The 12,900-nt window shown below is 36.4% G+C and overlaps 1 protein-coding gene across 1 annotated transcript in view; it reads right to left on the reverse strand.

Annotated features, from left to right (window-relative positions):
• The window catches only part of LOC146812993 (uncharacterized), a 36,818-nt gene extending 24,749 nt beyond the window's left edge, over positions 1-12,069 (reverse strand). Inside the window, exons 1-2 of the mRNA XM_085615239.1 lie at positions 11,960-12,069; positions 2,321-7,578 (exon numbers count right to left, since the gene is read on the reverse strand). Of these exons, the coding sequence (XP_085471365.1) occupies positions 2,321-7,535 (5,215 nt within the window). The 5' untranslated portion in view covers positions 7,536-7,578; positions 11,960-12,069. The remainder of the gene's footprint in view (positions 1-2,320; positions 7,579-11,959) is intronic.
• Between the last annotated feature and the right edge of the window lie 831 nt (positions 12,070-12,900).

Raw genomic sequence — 12,900 nt, forward strand, 5'->3', positions numbered from 1 at the left:
TCTTTTTTTTTCTTTTTTTTTAAAAACTTTTTTTTTTTTTTTTACCGTACGCGTACGGTAAGCGTACCTTTTTTTTTATTTTTTAAAAAAAACACTAAAAATCATTTTTCACATTACAAGGTCCTTGAAAGACTACAATTATTACTATTGACTTACCATACTCACTGAAAAAAATATTTATTCATTTGTTTTTTTAAAAAATAGTTTTTAAAATGGTTGTAGTTTACGAAAATTTTCTATATCGATCTGAAAAAAAAGAAAAAAGTATTAATATTTTTAAAACATTTTATAATACAGTACACATATTTACATTTTTTTCCAAAAAATATTTTTGCCTTATTTTTGCTGTTTTCAGAATATATTGCATTTCACTATAAATTGTGAAAGCAATTGCATTCATCATTTTACAGCGGGCAAAAAAAAATAACAATCTCAAAGATTGTATTAAAAAAGCCCAGAATCTCTTCTCACTTAAACTTATCATTACAGAAATGCATATTATTCTTAAAAAATGTCATCTAAAAACAATACTTTTTTCTTTAAAATACCGTCTGATATTTTTGTTTCAGAAGTACATTCACAATAATATATCTCAAATAACTCCAAAATACATCTGATTTTATTTCCTTTAGGCCAAATAGTATTTTTTATTCTTTCCCTGGAATAAATTTCCAAGGGAAAACCATTAAAATTCTAAAGTTTAATCTGTCCAGATCTCACCGATTCTCTGTAACATTTTGGTTCACGAAAATTTTTCGAATAATTTATTTAGTCCACAATAGAATTGCTTACTTTTCCACATGGCCAAATAGTAATTTTTGAAATCATTTTTGAAAAAATTTCCAGTGGCAGTCCAATAACATTCCAAAATTTAAAATGTGCAGAAGTTACCGATAATCTCTAAATTATTGGTTTTTCAAAATTGCATTAAAAATTTAAAAAGTCCACATTACAATTGGTTATCTTTCCTTTAGGCCAAATGATAATTTTAAAAATCTTTTTTCTACAAAGTTGCAATGGTAATCCTGTAAAATGGTAAAATTATTTTGTCCAGATCTTGCCAAGTCTCTCTAAAATTTAGGTTTCAGGAAGATTAGATAGGAATTTGCTAAATCAAAAGGCAAACGTTGTTTGAAAATCAATTGGGAATCATTACACAGTGTCCATCCTTTTTCACATTTTAGATAAACTGTGTAATGTCCAGAAGTAACAGTAGGTCCATCATGGAAAATTATTGCAACAGTTACAAAAGTTTTTCCTGAAATTGATAATTGCTGTCCTGTAAACTTCTTTATTAAAGTATCCAATTTTGATCCATCAGCTCTACATCGTTGCATCATTAAAATTACATACTGTCCGTATTCCCTTAAAATTAATGTTGATAACATGTCAGAATTACACTCACCACATTTCATGCTATGATTAGCATCTTTAACTAAGTTTGCAAAAGTGACTGTTTTACTCTCTGGCAATGTCAAATAAATAAACCTTTCATTATCAACAATAGAACCACTTATATTATAACAATTATCACAACTATGTTCCCATTTATAAGAGAGACCAAAAAAAATGTCAATGGGAACTCCTTCTTCTTCCACTACCTGAAGAAAATACATCAAAAATTCGTGAGCATCTTGCTGTTCATTTTGAGAAAACTGTGTTCGTCCTGAACATACATCTAAAAGTTTTCTAATATCAGTAGCACTTTCTATTTGAGTTTTATCTTTACTCAGCTTTTGAAAAAGGAGACTGAGCTCTGAACAGAATCTTTTTCCCTGATTTATTATTATCTGCTCTTGCAAACTTTCCAGATAAAAAGCAACATTCAGCACTACATTTGCGTAGCAGTTGACACCAGAGCTATTTTCAAAATGACATCCTACAACCTGTTCTTCATTTTCCTTATTCTTTTTGCTTGCAATTACATCACTCCTCTTTTTTTTCCTCTTCTCTACATCTTCATTACAGATATTCTCATTTCTCCTTTTACGAGAAACTACACGTTTCTCCAACACAGGATACTGACCTAAATGAGGAGCATAGCTTCTTCTTAATCTATTATACTCCTTTACACAGTTTGTATCAGCACTAACTTTTGAGTCATCGAAGTCTATCATGAATAAACCTGATAATGTTTTGACTCGTGACAAAGCAACATATGCCATACCTTCTTTGAACACACTAGATCCAATGTTCACAAATGCACAATCTACAGTCAATCCTTGAGACTTGTGAATAGGTACAGCATATGCTAGAGAAAACGGAAACTGCTTCCTACGTACATATAAGTCTTTCACAAGCATGAAACGAACTGAACAACGACAAATGTCTTTAACTTCCTCTATCTGATCAAATTTTATTTTTAACCATTCAATTCCATCTTTTTTCTGATAATTAATAAAACCCACAACTCTTCCCATCGCTCCATTTACTAAGCCTTTTTCAACATCCAAATTTCTCCTTAAAAACACTCTACAGTTCATGCAAACATATAGATTTTTTTCTAATCCTGCTGTTTTGGAGATGTTCTTCTCTAGTGAGTCCAATTTATTTTTCAGTTTGCCTGTTACTGTGACAGTAATTCTTCCATCCTCAATTTTGTCCACTGCTTCCAATTTCCTGATCTCTTCCTTTTCCAATTTCAAAAGCTCCTCATTGAATATTGAGCATTCACGTAGAGTTGGCATTAAGCAGATGACACTTTTGTTTTCTGCAATGTTCTTGTATATCTTCTCTGCAACTATTTCTTCCTTTGGAAATAAATTATGTAGCAGCCGAGTCTGTAATGCTTTTTTGCCAGCTTCTGTGAGTAGTCCAATCCTGATATCTTTCAGAATACTTCCATATTCTTCATCGTTTGCTTGCCTCATATTAGTTGTAAGTTCCTTGTACTCAAAGAAGGACCAAATATTTGTATTACCGATGCTTCCCAATGACTTCTTCGTGTCTTCATGTGTCACAGTATTAAACACTGGTTGTCCTTTAACCGGAGTAAGTTGCAAAAGATCCCCAAAAACTATGACGTGTTTTCCACCAAATAACACGTCATAGTCTGTCTTCAAAATTTGCTGCATTCTTAAATGCACAAAGGCAAGCATTAAGTTTGATACCATGCTCACCTCATCAATAATGAGAACTTGCATCTTCTTCAATACTCTTGAAACTTCCAAGCATGCTTCTCCAGTTAGCTTGTTGAATTGTATTTTGTTCTCATGCTCCACTGGTAACATTAGCAAACGATGTAAGGTGATTCCTTTTATGTTATATGCTGCTAACCCAGTTGGAGCAGTAACCACACAAGACAAAGTAGAATCTGTTTTTTGCTTTAGGTAGCTTCTGATGACTTTAATTAGGAAACTTTTTCCAGTGCCAGCTTGTCCGCTTACATACATCCTGATTGGATGAAATGATGTGCATGAGCACTCTTTTTTTTCATGTAGAAATCCGTGATCAATTTTGTTTTTGATCTCTTCATAAATTTGTTGCTGCTCTTGATTCAGTTGTCTTTCCAAATTTTCTAAGTCTATAAATTCTTCTTGAGCTTGATTCATAGCCGTTTCCACTTCATTCATGGCTATTGATGCTTCATTTTCAACGATTGGTTGTCCTAGGGGATCTTGACTGTATGTTCCTGAACTTTGGCTGTCCTGAGAACTGTCTCTAGCAATTTCTGCTGCAATTGTAGTTTCCTGTTCAATTTCTTCATTTAACATTTGCAGATAAGTTGAGAATGTACTGCATTGTATGCTGTCTTTGCAAGCATTAAAAGAATCTTCATAGCTCTGGAATTCTCCCAGTAGTTCATCCTCTGAACGCCATGGTTTAAACAACTGTAAAAGAGCCAAGTAGTAAAATTCTTTCTTGTCGGTAGTGTCGCAACTCAGCTTCCGGTGATTTATCAAACTTCCTTTGGTTTGCTTCACCAAACATCCTTCTTCACCAACGACTTTATATTTTCCATTATTGATGTCTTCTGCAGCTTTCCGTGAATAAATGTAGTTCTGCAGCACTTCATAGAGACACATGTTCTCCAGATGATGACTTCTCTTGGGATAATATGTGTCCAACATGTTTGTTTTCAATATATCTGTACTTTCAGGTTCGAACTGTGCCAAATATTCAATTTCTCCAACAGATTTCAGTACCCGATTTCTCATTGCTGCAAGGCCTAAACTTGCCCAAATTATTCTTCTTGACTTCGAGTAGAGACTTGCAGAAGATAATCTATCTGAACATTCGTAGGATCCAATTTCTCGATGCGATAACATCTTCAAACTGAAACTGTACAGCTTCTTACTGACAGTCTTCTCGTGAGAAATCTCTTCCCACATTTCCTTCAATTCTGTTTTTTCTGATTTCGTAATGTAAGACGTTACATATCGAGCAACAGCAATGGAATTGTCAGCAACATACTGTATATCCATGTTAGCGTTCCACATGGATAAAATGACTGGGTTGTAGTCATTTATATTTTTTGATTCTTCTTTTCTTTTAAGGTTGTAGGTATTCTTAGGTGATTTTCTTGTGATAGTATGTCTCACAGCTGACATAAAACTGTTGACTCTTCCATTTGTAAGAACAGGTCTAGGAAATCCAAATCGACATTTAGTGTAGTATTTTTCTTTGCTCTTGTATTTCCGTCGACAGTATTTTCCACACCGATGACTTTGGAAACGTAGAACTTGCTCCTTTAACTTGTACTCTTCTGTGCTTTTAGGTATAGCACATGTTGCATATTCTTCAATGTAAGATAACACTGCTTCATCAGTATCTGTTCCAAACTTTGGGGCATCCTTGATCCACAGCAGCATATGAATATGAGGAGCACCTCTTGCCTGGTACTCTTTTCTCCAAAAGAAATCCACTACTTCTCCAAGGGGTGGATTTTTTTTATTGCAGATGAAGGACATCATAGCCTCAAATCTATGATTGAAATATCTGCAAACATTAACCGGATCCAATGAGCACAGTTCTCCTGCTGTCTTGTATTCGATGTTTTCAATGTTTGAATTGGCCTCTCGTAGAAAATCCAGTAAATCATCCCAAGCGTACTCGGCGCAGCTTAGGGTAAGGAACCATGTTGGTGTTCCTAAATTGCGTAACATGCATTTTAGTTCACCATGGCGTCGGTACCAATATTCATTTGTCCCACGCTGACAAGCCATCAGATTGATCAGTTGTGTTTCCAAATGATCATCTCGGTGCTGCACTTTCTCCATAAAATCCTTAGCAGACACATTTTGTAAATGTACTCCACTTTTTAAAATGTGATTTACTGCATAAGACAGTGCAGACAAGTCGCTTTCAAATAAAAGATGGAACAAATAAGGGATACTTTGTCGAAATCTGGGATCTTCAGCATATAGTCTTGTAGTCCGATACTCAGAAGCTGGAATCTGTTCCGGACGTTCATCGTATCGTCCTCCTTTTCCTTTAGGAAACAGCTGAGGAAAACATCGAGCTTCCAAGCTCTCCTCCCATACACTCACGGGATTTCCTTTTGCTTTCTTCATCTGAAAGAGATCAATATTGTCTCCCATAACTTCTTTCGAATGGAGAGGATGTATGCTAAAATGTTCATAAATTTCTTCTTCCTTTGACTTGTCCACTTTTTCAATTTGTCCACTTGGTGTTTCTGTATCTCCTTGTAAATCTTCTTCTTCTTCTTCTTCTACTATATAAATTGATTCATACCATTTGTTATTTTTTTTCAAATACAAATTTGCTCTTTGTACTTTCCGCACATCTACCAGCTCCTGCCAAATCTTCTTATTCTTTGTAGGTACACCATTAACCAGAATAATTAATGGTTCAGTTTCCAAAGTATCCGCATCAATAGTTTCCATATTTTTTTTCAAATCCAAGGGCAAATACACCACTCTACCTTTTAAACCTCTCAGTAAATCTGAAGGAGGTAATTTACCAGTTTTGGGCTCCATACGTACTATGGTCTGGAACGGATGAACACATTGAATGAGTATAGACTCATATGTATTTAATTCAGAAAGTTCAGCAGGAATAGCATCCAATTCTAAATTATTATGTACAGCTCTGGTCGGCATTCTATTTTCCTCTAACTTGTTGTAGCAGTATTTACAAATACGCTGATCTTCACCCAATTCAAAACAATTTTCAAGAAATATATATGTTGCAAAATCCATCCACTTATAATTATCTTCATTTTCACTCTTTCTGTAGAGATCAACATTCCTAGTTTGTTTTCTATAATGAGTTCTGCGGCAACAAATACAAGTAACATTTGGTCTTTCATTAGAGACTATTGCAAATTTTGTTATGTGATCATTAAATGTCTTACTTACACAAGGTTCTACATTCTCTTCCACTTCTGCCTCATTTACTGTGTCCTTCTCTGCACTGTTTTGTTCAGGACCAAAGTAACAAAACTGAATTTCATCAACAACCTTCTCTACATCTGATACCGTTCCTCGGAACAGAGCCCTATTCAATTCATTTAACTTTATTGCTGGACTTTTGGCAAAATACAACCGTCTCACAAACTTTCTCATTTCAGTATGATGAACAGCCAGCATCCTAAAATGATGGAAAACACTATTGCACACTTTTCTAGATAGACAAGCAAGAGAATGACCCTGCAAACCAGTATTCTCTCTCACTCTGCATGGATCCAGACTTTGAAGCACCTTAATCTTTTGTTTTACACTTTTTTTACTATATTCTCTTAGAAACTCTCGAAATCTGTCAATAGATTCCTGACGCACAGTGCAAATACTACTACAATTCCAAGTGTACACTGGGGCTTTAGGACGTCTCCCCATTGCCTCATCTGCCATCACTTGTACCTCATCTCTTGGAACCATTATCTCCTTCTCCATTATGCAACCATTTTTTACTTCGTATGAACGACCTCTGGTGTCAACTGCATGCAGCAAACTATTACTTTGAAAATAGCTCTCTTCATTAAAAAAAGGTTCACTACTTGAGCTATGCATCCACTTTCCTAAAAACACTTTACAAAAATTTGTTCTGTTCACTACTCTTTTGCTTTTGCTTTGTGATTTCAGTACATTAACCATTTTATCTAATGTACGCATCCTATTCAAAATTAATATGAATAGTTTCCTTTTTAATTCTAATGCCTTTGCTGCAATGGCTTCAATTTCTTTTTTTCTCTTATAATATTTAGCCTTTTGCTTATATTTCTTTATATCCTTTATCAAATTGGACATAACTCTTCTCTGAAACATTTTTCTACGTATCTCTTTAAATGCTGTTTTTCTGTTTATGTTAAACTTTTCAATTGCAGAAGGTATATTTGCATTAACTAAATCCTCAATTTTTTGCTGTTCTGTAGGTTTTGTTACATTTTTCCGAGAACAGACATTTTGTACATTTTTGTTTGTTTTCAATATTTTGTTTAGGAATTGTCTTTTTTGCTTACCAGAAGATTTTTTCTTTTTCCCAACATCAGCATCTTCTACTAACTTTGGTCCTCCAGTTGTCCTCAAATATAGTTTTTTTTTTAGCGTTTTTTGAACTCGAGATGTTGTAGGCATCTTAAATTTTGTTCACTGTTCTTCAGCAATACCTGCAAAAAAACTAAAAAAAAAATTCTTTATTGTATTTAAATATATTACTACATTTCTTTTCACAATAGTCACAAAACGAAATTTCTTTGCCAATTTGAATGCACACAAACTCCTCTTTTTTTTTGGGCAAGTGAAAATCTGTATAACAAACTGTCACATTATGAAACCAAGCTGTTTTTTTTTCAGACCACCACCGTGTGTATTCTCTGTGACTGCCTACACTCCAGCAGGGGCAACCAGCCTTAGTGATGCTGAATGTATTTGCATTACAGACTTAAACCTGAAAACCCCACTCGCTTCTAATTACTGTGCATGACTATACATGGCAAGCACATGGGTGTGTGCTAAACCTCTGCTTCTTCCCCCAAAAATTCGCTCCTCTTTTCCATCTACTGCAACTGTGAAATCACCAGAGCAAGACGCAATACATTTCTGCCTATAATTCTTCTATGCACACAGAGTCATGTTTTCACATTAGTGCCAAAACGAAATTTCTTTGCCAATTTGAAAGCACACTTACTGCTCTTTTTTTTTCGGGGGCAAGTGTATATCTCTTTTTTCAATTTGAAATCACTTTTACAGACTGACACATTCTGAAACCTTTTTTTTAAATTTATTTAAATGCACATGTCCAAGCAGTTTTTTTTTCAGACCACCACCGTGTGTATTCTCTGTGACTGCCTACACTCCAGCAGGGGCAACCAGCCTTAGTGATGCTGAATGTATTTGCATTACAGACTTAAACCTGAAAACCCCACTCGCTTCTAATTACTGTGCATGACTATACATGGCAAGCACATGGGTGTGTGCTAAACCTCTGCTTCTTCCCCCAAAAATTCGCTCCTCTTTTCCATCTACTGCAACTGTGAAATCACCAGAGCAAGACGCAATACATTTCTGCCTATAATTCTTCTATGCACACAGAGTCATGTTTTCACATTAGTGCCAAAACGAAATTTCTTTGCCAATTTGAAAGCACACTTACTGCTCTTTTTTTTTCGGGCCAAGTGAAAATCTCTTTTTACACTTTGAAATCACTTTTACAGACTGACACATTCTGAAACCTTTTTTTTTAAATTTATTTAAATGCACATGTCCAAGCTGTTTTTTTTTCAGACCACCACCGTGTGTATTCTCTGTGACTGCCTACACTCCAGCAGGGGCAACCAGCCTTAGTGATGCTGAATGTTTTTGCATTACAGACTTAAACCTGAAAACCCCACTCGCTTCTAATTACTGTGCATGACTATACATGGCAAGCACATGGGTGTGTGCTAAACCTCTGCTTCTTCCCCCAAAAATTCGCTCCTCTTTTCCATCTACTGCAACTGTGAAATCACCAGAGCAAGACGCAATACATTTCTGCCTATAATTCTTCTATGCACACAGAGTCATGTTTTCACATTAGTGCCAAAACGAAATTTCTTTGCCAATTTGAAAGCACACTTACTGCTCTTTTTTTTTCGGGCCAAGTGAAAATCTCTTTTTACACTTTGAAATCACTTTTACAGACTGACACATTCTGAAACCTTTTTTTTAAAATTTATTTAAATGCACATGTCCAAGCTGTTTTTTTTTCAGACCACCACCGTGTGTATTCTCTGTGACTGCCTACACTCCAGCAGGGGCAACCAGCCTTAGTGATGCTGAATGTATTTGCATTACAGACTTAAACCTGAAAACCCCACTCGCTTCTAATTACTGTGCATGACTATACATGGCAAGCACATGGGTGTGTGCTAAACCTCTGCTTCTTCCCCCAAAAATTCGCTCCTCTTTTCCATCTACTGCAACTGTGAAATCACCAGAGCAAGACGCAATACATTTCTGCCTATAATTCTTCTATGCACACAGAGTCATGTTTTCACATTAGTGCCAAAACGAAATTTCTTTGCCAATTTGAAAGCACACTTACTGCTCTTTTTTTTTCGGGCCAAGTGAAAATCTCTTTTTACACTTTGAAATCACTTTTACAGACTGACACATTCTGAAACCTTTTTTTTTAAATTTATTTAAATGCACATGTCCAAGCTGTTTTTTTTTCAGACCACCACCGTGTGTATTCTCTGTGACTGCCTACACTCCAGCAGGGGCAACCAGCCTTAGTGATGCTGAATGTATTTGCATTACAGACTTAAACCTGAAAACCCCACTCGCTTCTAATTACTGTGCATGACTATACATGGCAAGCACATGGGTGTGTGCTAAACCTCTGCTTCTTCCCCCAAAAATTCGCTCCTCTTTTCCATCTACTGCAACTGTGAAATCACCAGAGCAAGACGCAATACATTTCTGCCTATAATTCTTCTATGCACACAGAGTCATGTTTTCACATTAGTGCCAAAACGAAATTTCTTTGCCAATTTGAAAGCACACTTACTGCTCTTTTTTTTTCGGGGCCAAGTGAAAATCTCTTTTTACACTTTGAAATCACTTTTACAGACTGACACATTCTGAAACCTTTTTTTTTAAATTTATTTAAATGCACATGTCCAAGCTGTTTTTTTTTCAGACCACCACCGTGTGTATTCTCTGTGACTGCCTACACTCCAGCAGGGGCAACCAGCCTTAGTGATGCTGAATGTTTTTGCATTACAGACTTAAACCTGAAAACCCCACTCGCTTCTAATTACTGTGCATGACTATACATGGCAAGCACATGGGTGTGTGCTAAACCTCTGCTTCTTCCCCCAAAAATTCGCTCCTCTTTTCCATCTACTGCAACTGTGAAATCACCAGAGCAAGACGCAATACATTTCTGCCTATAATTCTTCTATGCACACAGAGTCATGTTTTCACATTAGTGCCAAAACGAAATTTCTTTGCCAATTTGAAAGCACACTTACTGCTCTTTTTTTTTCGGGCCAAGTGAAAATCTCTTTTTACACTTTGAAATCACTTTTACAGACTGACACATTCTGAAACCTTTTTTTTTAAATTTATTTAAATGCACATGTCCAAGCTGTTTTTTTTTCAGACCACCACCGTGTGTATTCTCTGTGACTGCCTACACTCCAGCAGGGGCAACCAGCCTTAGTGATGCTGAATGTTTTTGCATTACAGACTTAAACCTGAAAACCCCACTCGCTTCTAATTACTGTGCATGACTATACATGGCAAGCACATGGGTGTGTGCTAAACCTCTGCTTCTTCCCCCAAAAATTCGCTCCTCTTTTCCATCTACTGCAACTGTGAAATCACCAGAGCAAGACGCAATACATTTCTGCCTATAATTCTTCTATGCACACACAGTCATGTTTTCACATTAGTGCCAAAACGAAATTTCTTTGCCAATTTGAAAGCACACTTACTGCTCTTTTTTTTTCGGGCCAAGTGAAAATCTCTTTTTACACTTTGAAATCACTTTTACAGACTGACACATTCTGAAACCTTTTTTTTTAAATTTATTTAAATGCACATGTCCAAGCTGTTTTTTTTTCAGACCACCACCGTGTGTATTCTCTGTGACTGCCTACACTCCAGCAGGGGCAACCAGCCTTAGTGATGCTGAATGTTTTTGCATTACAGACTTAAACCTGAAAACCCCACTCGCTTCTAATTACTGTGCATGACTATACATGGCAAGCACATGGGTGTGTGCTAAACCTCTGCTTCATCCCCCAAAAATTCGCTCCTCTTTTCCATCTACTGCAACTGTGAAATCCCCAGAGCAAGACGCAATACATTTCTGCCTATAATTCTTCTATGCACACAGAGTCATGTTTTCACATTAGTGCCAAAACGAAATTTCTTTGCCAATTTGAAAGCACACTTACTGCTCTTTTTTTTTCGGGGGCAAGTGTATATCTCTTTTTTCAATTTGAAATCACTTTTACAGACTGACACATTCTGAAACCTTTTTTTTAAATTTATTTAAATGCACATGTCCAAGCAGTTTTTTTTTCAGACCACCACCGTGTGTATTCTCTGTGACTGCCTACACTCCAGCAGGGGCAACCAGCCTTAGTGATGCTGAATGTATTTGCATTACAGACTTAAACCTGAAAACCCCACTCGCTTCTAATTACTGTGCATGACTATACATGGCAAGCACATGGGTGTGTGCTAAACCTCTGCTTCTTCCCCCAAAAATTCGCTCCTCTTTTCCATCTACTGCAACTGTGAAATCACCAGAGCAAGACGCAATACATTTCTGCCTATAATTCTTCTATGCACACACAGTCATGTTTTCACATTAGTGCCAAAACGAAATTTCTTTGCCAATTTGAAAGCACACTTACTGCTCTTTTTTTTTCGGGCCAAGTGAAAATCTCATTTACAGACTGACACATTATGAATCCACCATGTGTAACTACAACAAAAACAATTCCCATTTCTATTATTCATTTCTTAAGTTACCACATACATCCCCTCTCAAACTGTAAACTCACCTTTAGAATTAGTTAGTTGTGAAAGAAATGTGTCACTCAAACAGCAGATTATCAGAGCCAGGATCTCTGTTCTGTACACCTCTCTCCTCTCAGCAGAACCAGATAATGGCAAACTTTCCCTCTATTTTTCCACACATATACATGTAAGTTTCAAATCTCAGTGCTTCCCCCTTTTTTTCAAATGTAATGACACATTTCTATTGGTTGAAAACCAACCCTTTTCCAAAAGTACCCTGCCCCCAACTTGACTTCTGCCTAGTACCCTTCCCCCAACTTGACTTCTGCCTGCTACCATAGCAACAGCTCATGGAACACTGCTGTGTGCAGTTAGGTCAGAAGTTCGACACACAATGTTTCAATTCCACAGAGCAAGAGTGCTTGACTTTTCAAACCTAACTGCAAATCCATAGTACTGTTCTTTGGTTACACATTTTTTTGTACCAATACAAAACATGCTTCTATTAATTTTCACATACAGCCTAGTTTTTTTTCTAGAATGGTATGAAACAGCCAATCAGTTCTTTTTGTTTTGTAAAAAATATGTATGCCTCCATTTCCAAACTGTCTTTCTTTTCATATTGCCATTCTACTGAAAGACACCTCCTGAGTGCATCCAGTTCTCCTTTGAAGATGTTCACAGTGTGGATTGTAGGGCACAGCTATGTCTTCTGGAGTGAAAAGTTTGCAGAGAAAACAGATATGGTGAGAGACCTTGCTTTGCCAAATGTAGACATTAAATGGATTGGTCAGAGAGGGTTAAAGTGGCACCAATTGATGCCATTGGTGAAATCCTTCATGCAAATCCAACACCCTGACCTCATAATAGTGCACTGTGGTGGCAATGACCTAGGCACTTTGACTGGGGTAGGTCTGGAAATGCTTATGAAGGACACCTTTGCACAACTGTTTACACTTTTCCCTAAAACTGCCTTTGTGTTTTC

This window comes from Triturus cristatus, chromosome 7 (assembly GCF_964204655.1).
Source record: "Triturus cristatus chromosome 7, aTriCri1.1, whole genome shotgun sequence".
NCBI classification, from domain to species: domain Eukaryota; kingdom Metazoa; phylum Chordata; class Amphibia; order Caudata; family Salamandridae; genus Triturus; species Triturus cristatus.